This window comes from Musa acuminata, chromosome BXJ1-7 (genome assembly GCF_036884655.1).
Source record: "Musa acuminata AAA Group cultivar baxijiao chromosome BXJ1-7, Cavendish_Baxijiao_AAA, whole genome shotgun sequence".
NCBI lineage: Eukaryota > Viridiplantae > Streptophyta > Magnoliopsida > Zingiberales > Musaceae > Musa > Musa acuminata.
The window spans coordinates 31,712,952-31,734,510 of NC_088333.1; the positions used below are offsets into that span (position 1 = coordinate 31,712,952).

General features: G+C 37.3%; 1 protein-coding gene across 2 annotated transcripts; it reads right to left on the reverse strand.

Moving 5' to 3' along the window:
• Positions 1-1,009: 1,009 nt before the first annotated feature.
• On the reverse strand, positions 1,010-18,532 carry LOC103973504 (ATP-dependent helicase BRM). Of its 2 annotated transcripts, XM_009388082.3 has the most exons (14): positions 17,996-18,531; positions 15,231-16,577; positions 13,771-15,075; positions 13,564-13,676; positions 13,234-13,321; positions 13,052-13,138; positions 12,605-12,697; positions 12,439-12,522; positions 10,588-10,791; positions 7,601-7,846; positions 5,956-7,530; positions 5,330-5,845; positions 3,325-3,582; positions 1,010-1,979 (listed from the first exon to the last, which is right to left on the reverse strand). In XM_009388082.3, exons 1-14 carry the CDS (start codon positions 18,158-18,160, stop codon positions 1,275-1,277), a joined length of 6,786 nt encoding a protein of 2,261 aa, XP_009386357.2. In that variant the 5' UTR covers positions 18,161-18,531; the 3' UTR covers positions 1,010-1,274. The 2 variants fall into 2 exon arrangements, with proteins under 2 accessions (XP_009386357.2, XP_018676990.2); XM_018821445.2 differs by lacking the exons at positions 1,010-1,979; positions 3,325-3,582 and having other exon boundaries at positions 5,498-5,737; positions 5,809-5,845; positions 17,996-18,532.
• Positions 18,533-21,559: the final 3,027 nt, after the last annotated feature.

Below are 21,559 nucleotides of genomic sequence, written 5' to 3' on the forward strand. Positions count from 1 at the left end.
AAGTTAAATATAATCATTTGATAGACTTGGGAATTTTATAGTAGCCAATTTAAATTTCTTGCTTCATCTTGCAAATGAATTTTTCGTCTCGGAATAAATTGTTCTTATCCAAATAATTAAGCATTCTCCTCCATAAAAAGTTAGGAGGATTCTAATTTTCATAACTGCCCCATATACAGGGATGTTGATGTACCTAAAATCAAATTCCAAATTTAAAATATAGAGCTCACGTTGAATGTTGTTACAATAATACCCACAAATTTAGCTTTAATGTTTCATTATTTCATATGATGCCACAAAAGGCAAACATTTCCTCTACTTTGGTTTCTTACTTTAGTGGTGGAAGTGGGTGAGCAGACTTCTCCTAACCTTTTACGAGGAAAAAGAATGGTTAATAATACCAAGTGAAGACACAAAAAGCAATGGTGCCCGAGATTTCTGTCTCCCGGACACGAGGGAGACAAGAGAGAGACTGCTTCAAACATGTTATTTGTTCAACAACACACACACACACACACACACTCTCTCTCTCTCTCTCTCTCTCTCTCTCTGTGCGTGCGTGCGTGCGTGCGTGCAGGCCTAAGAATCAGATACTTTGCAGTGAGTGGTGTTCAATCCACAAGCTTTTCTTACGATTCAAGAATGCAGTATCCAGCTGAAGGATTATAACAAGTAAATAGATTTTTTTTTTTTCCAAACAAAAAACTACTACTTCGTATATGTGGTTTTGAAATCCACAAGACAATCGAGATATTTACCTTCGTGAACATATGACTTTCTCTTCCTATGTAGCTGGCTCCCAAGAGAGCATATCACCGACATGACATTGAAGTCACATTCACAATCAAAATGTAGCATTAGGCCAAGAAAAACAAAAGAGAAGCAGCAAAAGTTAGCATCAGGCCAACTCAGGTTCAGCATGCTGTATAAATGGGTAATATTTCCCGATGGCATATATATATATATATATATAGGACACGATGGCATATAGAATCGGAGGCTTAATGAATGGCATAATGCAGCGCATGAAAGTGATCCATTGTGAATCAAATGGTGGATATAACAAATTACCTTCATCTCTTGATCTATATAACATCGCAATCACCACCACTCCAAACAGAGTCAAGGAGAAATGGGAATAAAAAAAGAGGGTAAAAGGGTGGGGCGGATGACTAATTCCAAATTTTGTTTCACATACCTTTCGGAGACCACCACACTAAGCCCTGAATTAGTAGCAACTGCATTTCCTAATTTACATACACTATATGTATGGCTCACATCTGGCTTGGCCGCCTTTTACCAGTATCCGTCCTCATTCGCTTTACTGGCTTAGCCCACTTGACATCCCTTATGCTAGGGAGCACACCACTCCCTCTGTCAACCTGCTGCTTCTCATGGTGTGCCCTGCCTAGTGGAGATATTGCCTGTTGAGATGGACGGGAATCGCCCTGAATCGGGGCCCCGTTGTTTCTGACCATGCTTGGCGCAGTCACAAGGCCCAGAGATCCCTTGTTGGTAGGAGCCAAGGGTGTCATCCGACCAGTGTTAGAGGGCGATGTAGGGCCACTCACCTGCTTCATGGCACATTTGTCCCTGTCTTTCCTCTTCTTCTTGCAAATTACCAGATCCCCTGGGTGCGCCAAGACCTGTGAACATTCAGGCACCTGCTGCCTCGCACTTGCACCAATTGATCTTGATTCTTTATGAATCTTGGAAGCACAGGACCTCGTTTTCCTTTCATCATGAGCAGGAATGGACCCATGGGCCAAGGCCTTGCCAGGGCCTGAGCCTGTCTCTGTCTTGGTTGGTGCTTGCCGCTTGGCTTCATCGGCAGAAGCCAGTCTTGGAGATGGAGTTGCAGCTCCACTAGAACTGGAAAACGTCACTGCATTCTTAGCTTCTCGGAAATCTGTATCCGGAAATGCTATCTTCATGATATCAAAAAACATGTCTTGAAGCTTTCCTGCCTCATATTTCACCTGCATAAGTCAGGAAACAATTGAGAAAAACACACACCAAATCTCTTAAGCAAATATTATGACCAAACAGTTGCAAGTTTCTCCAAAAGTAAAATTACCAAAGTACTGTCACAGAGAGGCAGAAGTAGCTTTCTTTTTCAGAAGATAAACAATTAGATCAACTGAGAGAAGGAGAAGGTTGAGAAGAAGTAGAGGAAAGGGAGGTGGGATGGTTACGAGTGGCAAAGGCAGTCTATCGGGTAGTCAACCAAGCATGCTGGAAAAAGTTCAATTGAATTTACAAAACAATCATAAAGATAAAGAAAAGGAAATAAGATGGTGATATTTTCCCTCAGTGATCCAGCACACTAGGATTCTCCAGAGTCGACATCAGCACCCTTACCTCTGCAAATGGCTAGGTAATTCTAAGATAAGAATCCTCACCACTCACAGTCGGAAGGGGCAACCATACAATAATGCCAACGCTCGCCCGATATCAATATCTTGCAACTCAAGAAATCTCCAAGTAGATAAGAGACGTAGCAAACTTTAGTCTTGCCAATAAAGTTTTTAAAAAACTGTGAAATATTTTATAAAAGTTTAAAAAATTTAGATTAGTAAGAGAATATTTGAAATCAACATAGAAGCAGTTCTAGTATTTTTATTATCTCTATTAAAGCATGACAATATGAATGTTGATAGTTGTCTAATAATGACAAATTAACTAACAGGGAATATATAATTAGTCATTCTTATGGTACATAAAACCTACCTTAACATAAAATATGAGAAAATTATAGCTATATGGCTTGTTGTCCATATTTTAACATTTACTGAGAATACAAGATCAGTAGCGCTATGTTTGGTGTCTCATAACTCTGCATTTCTTTAATTTCTATCGAAACACTGATTTGCTTCTTTGATTTATCAAACTCATATACCAAGCAAAGCACTAATAGATGTCTAAGTTAAACGATCATGAAGTAGCTGATGTGCTCTAAAGATAACCAGTATTTTATAAACCTAGCCATATACCTTTCTGTAAGAATTTGTTTTTTATGTGTGAGAAGTATCCTAAGCAATATCTAACATCAGATTAGCTCCACAAAACAAATAAAGGCTACTAAACTTTTCTGGTGTGAGGTACCCTTGAACTTGAGGTACCCTTGAACTTGTAAGGACATGAATGTGCAGCAAACAGAAATGTCATTTTCTGATGACAAAAATACTACTCGTGGTGGACAGGCTTGCTAAGAGAAAAGTTATGGACAAAAGAAATGAAATCATCATACAGAAAGAGGCATTAAAATTCTGCAGTTGCAGAACAAGAAACACAAAGCAGAAAACGAAAACAAAGCATTCGTACCTCACACAAGTAGTTGCAATGTCGCACTATATTTTTCAGCATCAACTGCAAATCTGCTATGAAATCCATCACGTCATTGTACTCTGAGTTGTCCACACGCTGTTCAATTCTTTTTAGGTCCAGCAAATTACTGCTTGTGGCACCAGGACTAACAAAAATAGAATTTTCATTTCTTCTCCACCACTCTGACAAAAATGGTACTAGTTGATTCCCTTCTTTTTGTATCCTCCTTTGGAGCTTGCTAATGACATTCTTGCACTGAGATGAAAAAAAGATAAATTTTAGGCTATTCATCGATAGCATGAATTTTATAATGCCTATAGGATGGCATGAAAAGGGAAAAAGTTGGGCCTGACAACAGAAATCGATACCTAAGCAATAAAGACTAGGCATACCAAAGGAAGAAATTATTAGCTACATTAACCAGAGCAGCAACTAGAGATTGACTAACAATGTGGCAACTAATTCATTAAATTGACCTACCTTGGGATTTGAAATTTGCATCAGACATTCTCAAAGCTCAAGCTATCCACCAATTAGTGAAAGAATGAATGTAAAAAAGAAACAACTTTCAATATGTATCTAAAGAACACAATACTTTCTGATCATGATAGTTGAGACCAACAGAAGTTAGACTCATCCTTTTGATGACAAAAAATCCTGGGGAAACAGGTCCAACTTTCACCTTGTTACACTTTTACCAAAATAAAGGATATAAAGAGCATGCTTAATATTTCTTCTCCTTTATAAAATAATTCTTTAAAAAGTTCTAGTTTATGGAAGTGCTTGCATAATTGTGGAGGTGTTGATTACAGGTTTGTAAGCTTTAAAGGCCCTCTTCTTACTAACTAATATTCATTAATAAAGGAGAATCGTTTAAAATGGTAAGGTATGTGCTTAGGAAATCTACAAATGCAGCAATTAGAAAAGGTAATATGATTCCTACTAATACTTGAATAGAAACCATAAATAAATATTTAAATACTCTTAACTTAACTAAATAAGTATTTTTTTCGGATTTGACAAAAAATATATGTAACCAACCACAAATAGTTCGGACTTTACGATTTTGTTATTGTTGTACAGATTCTTGATAGATGTTTCAGACATAATGTCAACAACAATAGTGGAGATGGTGGTGAAGGTTAAAATGGCAACTAAATGAATAGAACTAATGGGTAGAGATGGTGGTAGCAATAAGTGATGGCGGTAGCCTGAGATGGCAGTGGCAGTAATGAAGGAAATGATCCATGGCAACAGTGGAAGTAGTGGCGGCAGTGTGATGACTAACAGTGGAAGTGGTTATGGCAGCGGCAGTAGTGGCGGCGGCCAGTGATGGTGACGGTGGTAGCAACTATAACAGGGGAAGTATTGAAGGTAGTGGAGGTACTGGTGGAAGCAACTATGATACCTGTAGTAGTGAGGAGGTCATGGTGGTGGTGGAAAGAATTCCATGCAGTCAACTCCAAAACAGGTCTCTAATATCAAGTTTAGAATTAATTCCAACCAACTCTCATCAATCATAATAACATTAATATGCCTATTAAATTTGTGCAAAACCAACTTAACTCTAATCATTAATGCAATCTTATAATGATTCAACTTAAAGTTCAAAACTATTGATTTTTGAAGAAGGTTTCTAAATCTTAAGTTTAGAATTAATTCCAACTAAACTCTCATCCATCAGAACAGCATTAATATGCCTAGTAAGTTTATGTGCAACACTAAGTGAAAACTAAACACTGATGCAATCTTATAATGATAACAGCAGTATATAGGGGTGGTGTTCCATATGGCACTCAGAAACAAGTTATGGATGAATTCAAGCATGTAATCAGTAAAACATACTGTGTGGTATTACTCCATATTGTTTTATAAAACTCTCTTGAAAAGATCCATTATGAAGGAAGTATATTGACCAAGCAAGTAATAAGATAAAAGGTTGACATAAGCTAACAGTTGAAACATAAAAAAATAAAAGAGGGAGAATATAGTGTATCCATACCTTTCTCTGTGTGCTGTCAGTCATTCTTGTGGCCACAAAGCTTGGGCCACTGGAGCTAATGGCTTTGCTACTCCAGCTTTCAATAGAGTGATCATAGCCATCTTCCACAGATGCAGACATCCGGCCAGACTTCTGCACAACAGGAGGTGAAATAACTCTTGATGGTAATGTACATCTCTGCTTCAAAGGTGGGCTACTCCTGTCCTGACTTCCTGAGCCAGCCTCCCCAAATGCCTCAAATTCTTCAGCGTTGAACTCTGCAAGTTTTTCATGCTTCGCCTGCAAGAGTGGCCAAGAACCATGATGGAAAGGGGCTCTATGACTACTGGATTTATCTTCAGTTCTTTCCATACTATATCTTGGCCGAAGCCGTATACTGCGTTTTCGCTTTATTTTTGGTTGCACAACCTGTTCATCATCTAAGTCATCATGGTCATAAACCAAACTATCTGACTGATGTAGATCCATGAGGGAATCACCTGACACCGCAATTTCCCCTTCCTCTAGCTCATCTGGCTGGAGTGCACATGTAAAACACCAAGAGAAATAAAGGTTAAGGAGTATATATAACCAAAATATAATATGATAATAGGACAAATTCAAGATGTGTAGTTTCTGCAACGCACCATCCTTTTCAAAGGGCTTGGCCTGGCATCCAAAGCAGAAATTAATCCAAATTTTTGTGAAGGTGTGTTAGGAGTCACAGGCTGCAGCAATCTCCGACTACCAGAAGAAGATCCTGTCGAACCAGCTTCATCAAATGCATGAACATCTTTGCTGCCTTCCATCGCTAGAGAGAACTCGTCTCCACCACTATCACAGACCAGCCCTTCCTCTGCTTGATCCTTGTTGCTTGGTAGCACATCACCAGCACCATAGAACTCTTCATCTTCAAATTCTCCTACATCTCCCTCTTCTTCAAATGTGTTTCTCTCATCTGTGTCAACATCAGAGTCACCGTTTTCTTCATCATCTGATTCCCTGTATGTCGGATACTTCTTGGCGGTTGAGCTTTTAGGGCGGCCTCTTCTTCTATCTGTCTTATTGGGGGATGAACCAGAAGGCATGCCATTTGATTCCAGTTCAATGGTGCTGGATAAAATGTTCTTCGAAGGTTTCTTAGATAAACTAGAAACAACAGAATCTAATTCTCTAGAACTAACCCGAAGCCACTTTGGGACTTCATTGTATTTCACCACATCTCCTGTCCAATCAAGTTCCTCATCCATTTGATCAAACAACTCAACTTCTTCTTCACTACGAGCAATCATGCGATTTACCTCCTGAAGAGAGGGAACATTATGCACAGTTTCTTGGTATCTTTCTTCATCATGCAGTAATGTCTCCAAAGTCAGCCGCCTTTCTTCATGTGTTGTTCTCTGATCAAAACGGCCAGCATTTATGACCTCATCGGCCATGTCTATTTTATATTGTTGAATATTATTACGTATAAGGCTTTCGATTGACCCCATATACCGATCTTTGCCAGCAAAATCATCCTCTGAATTCCCTGCACCCCCAGTCCTCATTTCATCCTCTTTTTGGTAGCTTGAGACTTTGTCAACAACAGCTTCCAAGTATATGACCTTTACCTCTCTCGTCTGTCCAATACGATGTGCTCGGGCAACTGCTTGCTCTTCATTTTGCGGATTTGGATCTGGGTCATATATCACAACAGTATCTGCCGTCTGGAGATTTAGACCTCTTCCAGCAGCACGAATACTGAGCAAGAAGATAAAACAATCAGAGTCAGGACTGTTGAAGTCCACAATTGCTGACTCGCGATCTTCTAGTGGAGTTGTACCATCTATTCGTCTGTAGACAAGCCGCCGCCAATGCAAATATTCTTCTAATATATCAAGAAGTTTTGTCATTGTACTAAAAAGAAGAACTCGATGACCTGCTTTGTGAAGCTTTATGAGAATTCTGTCGAGGATCCAAAGTTTCCCACATGATCTAACAATAAAATTCTTTGAGTAGTCATTGAAGTAAGGATAGTTAAGCAAAGGATGATTGCAAACTTTCCGCAGCTCCATACACCTATTATTAAGATTCTTATACATTTTAACCTGGTACATTGGATTCTTTTGAACCTTGTGCATCTCATCTTCAGGATCAACTCTAAGAGTACCGGTAGATCTAATCCAATCATAGATGGCACCTTGAAAAGCTGACATTCTACATCTCAGAACAATAGAGACCTGCAATCATGAATCAACTAAATATTCTGCAGAGCTCAGAGAAACAAACACTTAAACTCATAATACTTGCCTTAGGAGGAAGTGAACCTTCAACATCCTCAACACGTCTTCTTAGCATGAAAGGTTCAAGAATCTGATGCAGCCGATGGATAATGATTACCTTCTTTTCAGTCTCAAGCCAATCATCCTCCTCTGGGTTATGGGAAGGACCATCTTTCTGAAAGGGCTTTGAAAACCAATCATGAAATGCTTTGCGGTTATCAAATATTTCAGGGAGAAGCACATTTAAGAGGGACCATAGTTCCTTCAGATCATTCTGCATATTTTATAGAGGATGTCAATACTCTACTAAACTAGCTCATTTAATGGAACAGATTTATTATACATAAAAAAAACATAACAGACAAAAGCCAGCATGTAATTAAAGCAAACATTGGGTTTGCCTATTGTAACTAACAACTTCAACCCATGGGAATCCATGTTGATCAGCACCTCTATAGGAGCCACGTATTGCACCCATGAAGCAAGTCCCACAGGAGATAACTATGGGCTTAACATGGTATCACAGAAAATATGCGGAATCATGACCAGCAATTTCTCAGCATGGAGCTCACTGGTCGTTATCTTGTGTGGAACTTTCTGTACATCTCTTTCTGCATATCTCGCAACAAACCTCATTTTGGGCAAATATATATATATATATATATATATATATAGGCCTAGCTATGACCAGTTAGGAACTCTACTATAACTCCCACTGATGGCCAAGCTGCCAAGATGCAGTTCAAGCTGATTTAGGTATCACAAAACTTTAATCAGTTTCCAGAGAGATAATAACATGATCTTTTAAGTGATACTATGCACAAAGGCAACTATTGAACAAAGATGTGTGCTTGTGCAATGCAAATAAATGCAACAATCTGCAAGAAAGTTTGAAATTTTGCACGGCACAAGGCTTCCTTAAATTTCACTAGAATGCAACAACAACAACAAAGCTGTAAGTCCCAATCATTTTGGGTAGGCTATATGAATCGTTTGTCATCATTGAGATATGTAAGAAGCCATATATTTAATTAAATTCAGAGTACTTAGATATTTATTTATAGTTTCTATTATAGTCTTTTTTTGTTTTCCTTTATCTCTCCTCGTACTTCTATTAAATTTCACTAGAATGAATAGGTAAAAACAATCTTTGAAAGTCGAGCACTAGCTGTCTAATTAAACAAAATAAAAAGAACATCTTTCCAAAATTGAGCATTAGTTGCCTACTTCATATCAATCGCATGTGAGCTCCTAATTCAAGTTTTCTCTATTTCAGTCATTAATCAGCACATGCAATGTAAGTACATAATTTCATGCATAAAGAGAAACTTCACCGTGCCATACAAAAGATATGTGGTTATGCGGTAGCTCACAGTGTTGTTGTTTGACTGCTTCTCAATGTGAACAACAATGGAGGACACATGCAGGAATCGAAATAAGAATGAACAGAGAAAATGCTTGTACAGAGAAATTTTTAGTGTGCTTCATGATGAAAAAAACACCTTAATTATTCATCACCCGTATATGAGTTGGGTAATCAAGGATCCACCAGTTGCAGGTACAACATCTCATTTTTTTATGAAGCATGCAAGTGACAGGAAGAAAGAAAGGGCTCTACCACAAAAGGAATCACATTTTCTTTAAATTACTATAGATATTTAATCAGAAGACCATGCTGCTTGTGATGCCGTTAGTGTCCAATGTTGACTTACTGGGCCTCCAAGGCAAGTAACTCATACTGAACTCAGAGATGCAATTTGACATGTTGGTACCTCATGGATTCAGCTAGATCATAGATCACTAAAATCCAAGATCAAGATGCCACATGTCGAAGATCAAAATGCCTTCAAACCAGCAGCCATGATGGTACTTCAGTATAAGACATAGTATGCACCATAAAACTAAAGATATGAGTGCATTGTAACTTATGCATAGGCATAACCATAAGCATGCAGGTACATCTTAAGGCATGAATAGCAATTAAATCTTTGCTACATCTTTTAATAATAGAGTATAGAGTGACTCTCTTTTCTTCAATGAACATTCTCCAGGAAAACTTGGCCAGACTTCAAAGTTATTGGAAATGGAGATGTTGTAACAAAAGGAAAGAAGTTGCTACAAGCAAGATCCTCTAATTATTGTAATAGGCAAACTATTCCTGTCATGAGTGGCACTGATGGTAGCATACTGTGCCAGCATAGTATTAACATGTTGCATGAAGGGCCTTCCAACATATCTTTTTTAGCATAGGCCCCTGCCAAACTATGGGCCAGCACCTCCTCAAAACATGATTTGCTGGTCAAAAGATCCTTGATCAGATCTCACAAACTGAATGAACAGAAGCAACATTGACATATTTCATCGGACTGTCCAACAAGCTTCATATCAGAGCTTTACAATTAGTAAAATACCAAATTTAATACGATGCTATTTATTTCAACTTTTCGCGACAGATATTTCATTACTATAAGTCTCAACTCTCAAGTACAATATGAGTTGACTTTGATCTTCATGAGCAAATCACAAAAAAGACAGAATTTAGTACAAAGAAGCATGAAGTCACATAAACATGTACCTAGTTGAAGAAATAAGAGACTATTAAACTTCATTATTAAGAAATGGACAGTATTGGAAGGTGATATACTATCATGCAGTCGAGTAATTGTGCTGAATACAGTGTTTTCAAACATAATGTGCCTTGTAGGCTTCTAGGCAAACACTTCAAGAGACTAGCTGCTCAAATTCATTTTACAAAAAAAGGTTTAATAAAGCCTTCTCCATAATTAATAAATAAATCCAATTAGGAGTTTCTTACCTCAACTTCTAATGGTTTGTTTCCAAAGAAAACAATGAAAAAAAAACCATCTCTGGCTCACATAAAAGATAATTGAAGACAATAGCTAATGCATCGAACATTTTATAGTACATGATGCACATAATAAAATAAACATAATCACTATATGTAACAAGAAAACTTTTGTGTGCATATCCATAAAACCAGATTAACAGGCAGACCTGTAATGGGGTCCCAGTGAGCAACAACCTTCTTTGGCAGCGATATCTATCCAGATCTCGTGCCAAAACAGATTCCCTATCCTTCATTCTTTGGGCCTCATCAATAATTATGTACTTCCAATCAATTTTTGATAGCTTAGAACGATCATACATAACAAACTCATAAGTTGTTACAAGGACATTAAACTTAATAGCACATACTTCCTGCAAGAAAAAAGTCAGAAATTCATATGCCATTAAAAATACACTTAAAAATGTAGTACATTTTAACATTGAAGTATCTCCTAAAAAAATGAGAAAACTTTCTAAAATTATCAAAACAAAGCTCTGCTTCCTTGTTGACACTTGATACAACACAATTCATCAAAATATATGAAATCCAAATGAATGTATCTTTGCCAAATTATTTCTCATATAATTATATATTTAAAGATTTTATTAACTTTACTCTTAAACCCAAAGCCCAAGTTTACACATCACTGCCTAGTGCTGCAGCAACAAAAAAATGTTTCCAAGGACTCCTTACCCGATTGAAAAATCACCACAAAAGCATGCAGCTAAATATGACATTGACATTTATCTGAAAATCTCGACTATTTTTTTCATAATAACAATGCCAAAGAACTACAAAATGTGAAATTTTAAAATTCATTATCTGAATATTAAATTTACAGGACACTTCCTGAAGAAATGCTAAATACAAAATGACACATTTTTATAAAAAAATATTAAATAGGTTGGATACTTTTAGTATATTTGTTGAATAATTCAAAGATACTTGATGAGTGAACTTTTTTTCTTAGACATTAACATTAAATTTTAGGTGAGGTCAATATATTACTATATAATTTACTTGTCATCTGTGTTAAGCATCAAACATAGAGAGTTAATATAGAAGAATAACCATATTACATGAATCAAAAGCTTGCATCTTCTCTAGATTCTTGACCTGTTACTCATCAACAAATAATTTCTTACATGATTAATACATATAGGTATTAAACATTAATTAATGGCTTGTTATATTTGTCATTACATGTACCAAAATATTTTTAAAAATAAACAAATGACAAGCTTTATCACATGCATATCAGGAAAAAAAAATTATATCAATTCTATTTAATCAGTGTGCCCATCCCTTGCCATATATGCATCCAATACCGAATACCCATTTTTTTTGTAGCTAGAGAAAACACCAATAAACAAGAAGTTTTGCTACATTAAATCTGAATGATTCAGATATAATTACGAGGTGTTGATGTATGGCCAACTATTATATCCTTCTAAATATTGAAAATGTAAACTAACCAATGCACCACTGGATGTCATTAATAGAATGCCCCAACACAGGAATTTTGTGGTAAAACAAAGGCACCAGGTAACAGATAAGAAGCAATCAGGAATTGAAATGTATGGGTAGTGGATTTTCAAGTAAATTTAGTTCGGAAAGCAATGCAAAGTGATAAAATTGAATCGAGATTTCAATTCCTAAAAGAATGATGCACACGTAGGAGCCCATACATCATAAAGGCCGGAATCCTGAGCTCGCTTTAGTAGGCTTTCACTATAAACCCCTAGTTTTGGTTGTTTGCAGTATTGATCTACTAAATACGACAGCAACTAGAGAGTGAAAAAAGATGGCAGCATCTATATCATGGTAGGAAGAAGGAAGTTTAAAGTTGGAACAGATATCACATGAGAGAAAAGCATAACTAGGCACCCAGCCATAGAAAACATCCCTTGTCACAAAGATCATACAGCAATGAAGCAATTTCAGAACTCTTGAAATACAGGTAGACAACATAGAAACAGTATTCTTACACTGACAGAGAACAAAAGGAGGAACCTAACCTGTGAAAATAACCTAGCTCGTTCATCCTTTCCGCCAACATAAAAAATGCATGATATAGATGGTAGCCAATTTAGCAACTCACTCTAAACAGTAAACACAAAAGAATTGTTAAAAAATACCCTCCCATATAATAGACGGCAAAGCACTAGGTATGAAAGAATTTACCTTCCAATTAACTAAAACAGCATTTGGAACTATAATCAGGTGTGGACCATAATTCCTTTTGAACTCCATCAGGTAAGCAATCAATGCCATAACCTGTTAGAACAACGACCATTAAACATCATGGTAATCAATATCAACTTTGTATAACTCAAAACATATGGATATAGAAATATTTTGATATAATAAATTGAACACAGCTTTAGAAAATTAAAACTGATGAAAAGAAAACATAATAATAGAAACAGATCTTCAACATAGCCCAAAAAAATGCAACTCACATTATTTCACTTAGCTGTCTAGTCCAGTTTTTACACAAAATTAAAGAGGGTAAATCCACCATCGTGAAAAAGGCACAGAAGTACCATCAGAATGTTGATTATTAACAATATAACTGAAAGGTAAAAGCACAAATGCAGAAACCGACTGCAAATACTGATAGCATACAACCTGTACAGTTTTTCCAAGACCCATCTCGTCCGCTAGAATTCCATTCAACTTGTTATTATATAGGGACAACATCCATTGCAGCCCAACCTGGAAAATCTTATTCAGGTAAGGGAACATAATTCTGCATAATAACTCTAAAATATAAACAGTGAAGATGAAACATCCAGGAAGCTGTGACCTACAAGCTGATAGTCCCTTAAAGTTCCATATCGTAACATTGAGGGTTGTCTTACAACCCTTTCTGTCAGAGCATGAGCCAAATTATAGTACCTAAAGAAACCATGCCAAAGAAAGAAGCAATCAACAAAAAGAACGAGAAACTTAGATGAAATAATAACAACACAAAATTAAATTGATTCTCCACCAATGAACTTTGATAGCGTAGTTCTATGTTACAGAAGGCTGGTTGTTGTTGTACACAAAACAATTAATTAAAGAGATATAAAAAATAACTTCAGAACATGCTTTTATAAACCACAAAGCACACAGAACAGTTCTTGAAAGAAACTTACTTCTTAGCTGATGAACTGTCCTTTGGAGCATTCATTTCAGAGAACCTATGTCTGATCATTACCTCTTCACCTGCACATGCTGCTGCAGCCCTGACTTCTTCTTCTGAAAGGCCCTATTAAGAAAAAAGCTCAATTATGTTTTCTAATGGATGACAATAACAAAAGAGAGGTAGAAAAAAAGCAAACAATAATATCAAGCAAAACTACCTGTGCTCGTGCAGCAGCTGCAGCAGCATTTGCTGCCTCTTGCACCTCTTGGTGACTCTTAGCAGCTGCAATCTTCCCTCCAAGTTTGTGAAGGTATTCTTCTGTCTGGGATAAAAAGGAAGAAAGAACTTCATAACGTTGAGCTGCATCACCAGGAACATTATTCTGCTGCTCCAGTAGCATTTCACGATATCTGTCCACATCATTGTTCTTCAATGCTTCCATCCTTCTGTTTCTGCCATCATCCTTCTTCTTTGAGAACTCCCTCAACATCTTCTCATGATATTTAGCAACTCCTCTGTTTCTTGTAGTCCTTGCATCACGGATGGCCCAGTGAGTCTCCAGGAGCTTTTTACGCCACAGGAAGATAGATTTTAACTGCTTCTCTCTAGAGGCCTTCTGCATCTGTTGAACTTGCCTTAACAGCTCAACTCGATGCCTTTCACATTGCCTTATAAATTTCCGATATGGCCTGTCTGACATGGTCATTATCTCCTGTTGTTGCTGATCAACTTCATCCCTCAATCGGGCCTGAAGATCTAAAAGTTTGAGTTTCTTTTCTTCAATTTGTAAGCGTATAACAAGATCAGGCTTAATCCTTCGCCTCTCCAAATTTACAGCAAGTAATCCACTGATTTTTTTTAGATTTTCTATTCTTTTCTTGCTAAGTATGACCTTACCTTCCTCCAACAGCATATTTTTCACATCATAAGATACCGTCATATGATTGGAGTGGGCAGCTGAACCCATAGAATCATGTTTCCTTATGAATGATGGAAAATCAAAAATTGGGCCATGATAATTTCTCGTTACACCAACCTTTGGAGATGGTGTAGTATTTAAGGTTGATTTCTTCACTTGTCCTGCATTGATTTTTCCACTGTCAACTGGTATAGCCTTTCCCTTGTCAGAGTAGTTATCACCGTTAATAGGCACATTCTGATCTCCCCTTCCAACCTCCTGCTCAGGTATAACAATAGATATGTTTTCTTCTGACTTAGCAACCGCTCCAATCTGCACAGGTTCCTTTGTTGAACCTCCTATCTCTTGCACTTGACTCGCTATTCCAGCTTTCTCTTCCCAAGACCCGGGCTCTTCCTTTGGTAGACTAGAGGCCGTACTCGAAGGAACAGGTTGAAGAGCCTGGTCATTAGTCTCTGCACATGTGTGCTCCTTGGTACTGTTCATGATGCTTTTTTCCTGGATACCTGTTCCTGGTTGGACAAATGACTGTTGTGGCTGAGAATCAACCGGCAGGCCTGCTATTGCTTGAATAACTTCGGGCGGTAGAGTACGTTCGCCACGCTGATGATACAACACACAAGATCATTTATAAGTTCTGTAATTGCTTTACCTACAGCACATCACTTCTTAATGAACTATATAATATATGAGTTCAGGATACTTTATGAAACAAAAAGGGAGAGCAGTGGGGGCAGTTCCCAAATTCTTTTGCATACCTTCAAACGCCTGAAAGCTAATATTTGAGCTTTAAGAGCATAAAGCTGTTGTTTTGTAAACCCAACTCGTTGATTTGGCACCTCAACAGATCCACTCAGTGATGAAACTTGAGTACTCATTGCATCAGTGGGAGCAACTGCCATTTGTGAAATGGGTTGGTTCATCTGCTGCAAGGATCTAATATGCTGCATTTGTTGCATGTTGTTCCCAGTAAAAGTATGCTTCGCATAGGACTGTTCCATTGTTTGAGTCTTGCTACCAGATGACTGTGGTAAATGCATAATTTGCCTGATGTTAGTGGTTGTGAATGAAGGCCTAACAGGCCTCTCATTCTCATTGTCCCTCTGATGAGCATGGGCCTGTTGTTGTATCTGGAAATCATTAGGATTTACTGAGGTGGTATCTCCACCAGGAATCGTGTCAGCTGCAAGTGGCTGTCTGACTTGTGAGGGACCAACTTGACTGGAGTAATCACTTATACAATTCACATATGCAGACTTATCATTTTCCGGAGAAGAAATAGATGATTGCTTTGATGATGGCGGACATGATTGCTGCACAATGGTGCTAGGTTCACTTTGCTTCTGCATTGCATCCATTCTGTTAGACTGCCAATGGGATAGAACTTGAGCGATCAGGTTTATGTTGGCTGGAACTGACAGGTCAACATTATTCTCCTTGGCCCATAATTGCATAGCTTGCATCTGTGCCATTGTGAACTGATTGGTTGCAATATTTTGTGTGCTTGCTTGTGAATGTCGTGACTGTGTTGCTCCTACCATGTTTGTCAACCCTAACTGTCCAGCCATCAATGGAGATTGTTTTGAATCACTTCTTTGCTCAGAACTAACATGCCCTTGCTCTAACTGCTTATCGGCATGTGCACACTGTTCACCTGTTCTGTTAAATATATATGCCTGTGACTGGTTGGCTGCCTGTGGAGACATAAGCTCCTGCATCTTAATATTATTCATAGACATACTTTGACTCCCAGTTGGAGCAGCCATATTCATTTTGCCCTGCTGATGCATTAACAAATTCCCATGAGGTTTGTTCTGGGAAGCCTTCAAAGCAAACTGGAGATAAGCTTGATGAATTGGATTCTGCACATGCTGCCCTTTGTTTGAATTTTCCTCGCAAAGTTGAGGAGCAACAGGTTGATGAGTTAAATCGCCAAACTTTCTCGATGGTTGAGATAGATTCATAGTCCCTTGTAATGATGGAAAGGAATTTCCACCAATGATTCCATGAGTGCCACCAGATTGATAAGTCAGGAGGGTACGGTCACCATCAGCCTTTCTTAACTGCTGCTGCAGTTGTTGCTGATATTCATGTTGTTGCAGTGCCTGCATGGAAAATGGAATATGATACTAATGCTTTTAAAAACACTTTTTTGATGAACTTCTAAACAAAAGTACCGTGCATCACTTTAGCAACAAAATCACGTACAAGCCAAAAGTACCACGCAAAAAGCCAATAGTACAACATTGCAACATTTTTAGTTATAAAATATCGAACTAGCAGCTTTCCAATCGATAACAGAACTAGGATGCTTGTTCAAGCAGAAACTCAAGAAACATCTCTTTGTTTCACATGATATGAAAGAGTAATGCATCAATAGTAATAGAAAACAATTTCATTTCCCATGTAGGGCCAAGTGGCAACGTCAACACGTCACTGAAGCCCGAAGTGGCACATCAACAAATGAACACCAACCACATAAGTACGGAACAAATTTAGACAGCAAACTAGCTATCTATAACAGCAATTACGCTGTAGAGGGAAAAAAAACCAGCTTTTAAAGAACTTACATTTATGTTCATGACTTCAAAAGCTCATACCAAACAATATGTAAGATTTATAAATCATTCAATGAACTTAGTCACAAAGAAGATAAAAAAGAAAGAGTAAGATTGAATCTACATGGAACCAAGAACTGAAGTCTCGAAATACAAGGCCGAAGACAAGGTCACCTCAAAAGGAAAATAGATGTTATAAAAAGAAATCAAACATTTTGCTGAAACTCAGAATCGGAGAGGCAACACTCTAAAACTCAAGAGTCGTCTACCCTCCAAAGAGATCACCAGTACCACAATCATGGTCTGCAACTAAAAAACCTCCAACACAAATCGTCACAAAGGGAAAAAGAGTCGAACACAGAATCAGAGAAGGGGAAATGCAGAAACTCAGCAACAGATACAGCAACAAACAAAACTGTAGTCACACAAAGAGAGCCTTCAACGACGAGCTACACGAAGAGTGAGGTAAAGCAAGTCTAAGAATGAATCGGGAAACGTATCGAAACGATGGTTTTAGCCAAGAAAATGGGTACAGAAATGAACAAGCTCGGCTTAAAACATAAAGCTACGATAAGACAACTCCAACAATGGCAGACCACATAAAACCCATTGGAATTCCAGATGTAATGAACGAGGTCCCGGAGACTGGTGGCCAGTGGACAACGTTTAGTTCGGACAGTCCGTACTTTAAACCTCGGAAAAATAAACCACAGAATCCAACAAGGTGTCTACAATACGCGGAACGCATGATTGAGCAAATCAAGGCCACGGGATCCTAAGTCGAACTCCTGAGGCCTTGCGCGCTTCGAATTAAAGAACCCAAGCCTGTCCCCACTTTCCCCCAAATATGGAAACCAAATCAACGACCGTCTTTTACTCACATTCCTACGTACCAGTCGCAACAGTGCCCCAGCAGAGTGGGAAGACCGATAAAAAAAGAAAGGGCGCGAAATGCCACAACTAACCTGCCTATACGCCTCCTGCTGCTGCTGCTGTTGGATTGAATCCAACACCAGATGGGTGGGAGCGGAGGCGGCGGGCGACGAAGAGGAAGACGGCGACGCAGCGGCGGACGGCAACGGCTGCGGATGCGGCGAAGGCCTCGGGTTCCGTCCGTTCCCGGACTGCATGCCGACACCGCCTAGAGAGGCGCGAGCTTGGGGACCTCGAAGCCCTAAAAACCCGGAGATCGGATGCCTCCGATGGAATCAACGCTCATCGCGGCTCGGATCCCCCGAAAAGCACGCGAAACCCGCCGCACCTCCCACCTCGGCCACCCTGGCAACGACGGAAGCCGTTTCGGGGCCAACGAACGCGGTTTTCCGGCAATTCTGCCCCAAAATTAGGGATCTACGTGTGCAGATCGGGGGGCGAAAGTGGAATCTTGGGCCGGAATACCACGATCTAGCTGGGAAACCGGCAATTTGGCCCGGAATCAAAAACCCCTCGATGGCGTGCGACGGTCAAGCCCTAACCCTGGGAAGGATCCTTTTCCTGTATTTTTTTATATTTCGTTCTGTTTCTTCCGCTTTCGACTATTTATATCCGCTCGCTGCTGCATGGACGCCGGGTTGGGTTACGCCAAAACCATGGTTAAGAAGCCGTGACCGGAGAACCGTATGCCCTCGGTATTGATCATAATTACCAATTTCCCCCCAGTTGACGCGGGTGGAAATAAACCGCGGTTTCATCAGATTACGGAAATGCCCCTAATCCGGGAAGGCAATAAAATTACCCTTGTGCCCCCACTTTTAATTATGTATTTATTATCAGGGCATCCATTATTTGGGGAAGTACTCAATCATAATTAACAAATAATGGGTAAAAAAAACATTTGGTGGTACATATATTATTCCAACCCATTGAGCAAAAATATTCCGAGAATCCAATGAAGTCTTGAGACGCTAATTTTTTTCCTAGTAAATCGAGTTTTGATTCAAGTCACACAAATCAGTAATTTAATTGTTACAATAAGTTAATTAATCTATTTAATTATAAAAAAGGGACTAAAGACATCTATAATATAAGTTAGGCTGATGGAGAAATTATAATGCACTAAGTTTAAGTTTAATGTTATAAGTTTATATAATATAAGTTTTATATATATATATATATATATATATATATATATAATTAATGTTAATGCCCCTTACATGGGGAAATTATAATGCACTAAGTTTAAGTGGTTAAAAATTTTAATTAGCTTATAACAATTTCACGGTGTACTGTCACCGATTTAGCTTAAACATACTGAATAAATAATTTATATTCAATAAGCGGATAGACCGGATATACTCAATTTGCTGGTGAGCTAATAAATAGGTTAATATAACATATTCGTTGGTGTTACCGTCAGTTTGGTTTAGCTATATCGAATCAACGATTCGAGCTTAATAAATTAATGTGATAGTTATCGGATGGGATTGTGACATCAATTTATTTTTTAATTTTAAATTATTTATAATGATTTACGGGTACAGTTATAAATATGTTTGAATTATGCATTGAGGATCAAAGTCATATTTTAAATATAAAATTATATTATATAAATTTCTTTTAAATCAAATTTGGTTTGTATACAAATATTCAAATATTGATGTTAACATATTTTTTAAAGTATTTTAAGATATTATTTAAAATAATAAAATTATGACAGTATATCAGAAACTCTAACTCTCATTTCATCTATTCTATTAATATTTATCGTCATCTCTTCCCTCACAAGTTATTTATTTATTTTATTTTTAAATGATTATATTAATTATTTATTACATATATATTTGTGTCATATATTTTTTTATAAAATTACATAAAATTTTTACTTATTAATTAAAATAATATATATATATATATATATTAAATAAATATTAAAAATATATAAAGTATAATATTTAACAGACTTTTGAAATATAATTTTACCGAGCAATACTTACACCAATACATATTTAACATATTGTTTCAATCTATTATTTACTAAACATTCAAATCATTCCATAATTACACATTCATTAAAACTTAATTTCTTCAAATGCATATGCATATGTGTTCCCAAACATAACATATATCATTCAAGAATTTATTATAAATAAATAAATAATTTTGATATATCACATAAATCATATCAACCTTAATATTTACCATACCGAGATATTCTTTTATTATTTCTATACGATTTTTGTTTTTTGTTTCACAACCTAATCCAGCATATCACTTGGATCATGATCATAAGATCATTGCCCATTGCACATAGAAAATTATTAGTGGTAGAGCTTACGAGATATATTTCCATCTTATTCTTAGAGATAAATATTGCATGATAGATATGATAATGTTGAAGATATTACCACACATAATTACGATAATCGAAGATGATAAAACACTTTTCATTATTTGGATTGGCTTCGATTTTGTCCATGGAATCCTTCATTTTTCCGAGAACACTAAATCCATATATCCATATACTTTTTTTGTCCATGGCTTCGATTATTTGGATAAAATACTTTTTTTTTGTCCATGGCTTCCAAGAACACTAAATCCTTCATTATTTGGATTGGCTTCGATAATCGAAGATGATAGATTTAGCCTATATCCATATACTTTTTTTTTTTTAAGATATACATTGATATTAATTATTAGAAGAATAATAAATAGGTTTGTTCTACTTTCCATCTAAAACATTTTATATCGTGGGATAGCGATATCAAATGTGTGGATAACATTGACTTCCAAATTTTGATGATAAAATTAATTAATGAGTTTATGATCTAATGTGTTATTTGAGAAAAGTGATGCAAGACTAACTTCGATATGAAAAAGTAAAATGATTGAAGCAAGAAAAATCAGACGTTGGGCCAAAGTCCAAAAATGGGCATCGAACCGAAAGAATCAGATGTTGCGTTAAAATCGAAAGTTGCAGGTGTCAACTTGCTGATGGATCGGGTGATATGTCGAAGGTTTGAACGATGCACAAGAAGTTTGCCGGGAGTTTGGATGAATAAATGAAAAGTAAGACAACTTAGATTTACTGTCTTATAATTATTTTGTTAGGATCAAGAGCACTAAAAGGGGGGGTGAATTAGTGCAGCGGAAATCTTTCAATGATAAAACACATTCGAATGATAAAAACGATTTCGGAGTGAATGCCGATTCTAAGATTACTTTAACTTAAGATCAAGCGAGATGACGTTAAAATCAATCTATGAAGGCAGTTTGCAATTATGATGAAAACCAGAATATAAGCGCAAACTGAAATACGACGTTTGTACGAAGAAGCTGATTTACGTCTAAATGCTGATTCGTAAATCACTTGATCAGGCGAGATGCAGTTTAAGCAAGGATATAAAGGCAGTTTGCAGTTATAATTGAAATCAAAACGTAAACGCAAACTGAAATATGATGATCGTACGAAAAAAATAGATTTACGTCTAAACGCTGATTCGGAAAGTGCAAAGCTTGAAACCCGATCGTATATGCGCAGAAAGCAGTAAGCTTTAGAGGAGGTTTGCAGTAAAAATAATATGCTCAAAGTA

Excerpts from the sequence above, each read along its gene's own strand:
- LOC103973504 (XM_009388082.3), bottom strand. The coding sequence starts at position 18,160 with ATGCAGTCCGGGAACGGACGGAACCCGAGGCCTTCGCCGCATCCGCAG. Across the intron at positions 10,792-12,438 it reads GAGCTAGGTTATTTTCACAG|GAAGTATGTGCTATTAAGTT; the intron begins GTTAGGTTCCTC and ends TTTTTCTTGCAG. Across the intron at positions 7,847-10,587 it reads TCACTGGGACCCCATTACAG|AATGATCTGAAGGAACTATG; the intron begins GTCTGCCTGTTA and ends TAAAATATGCAG.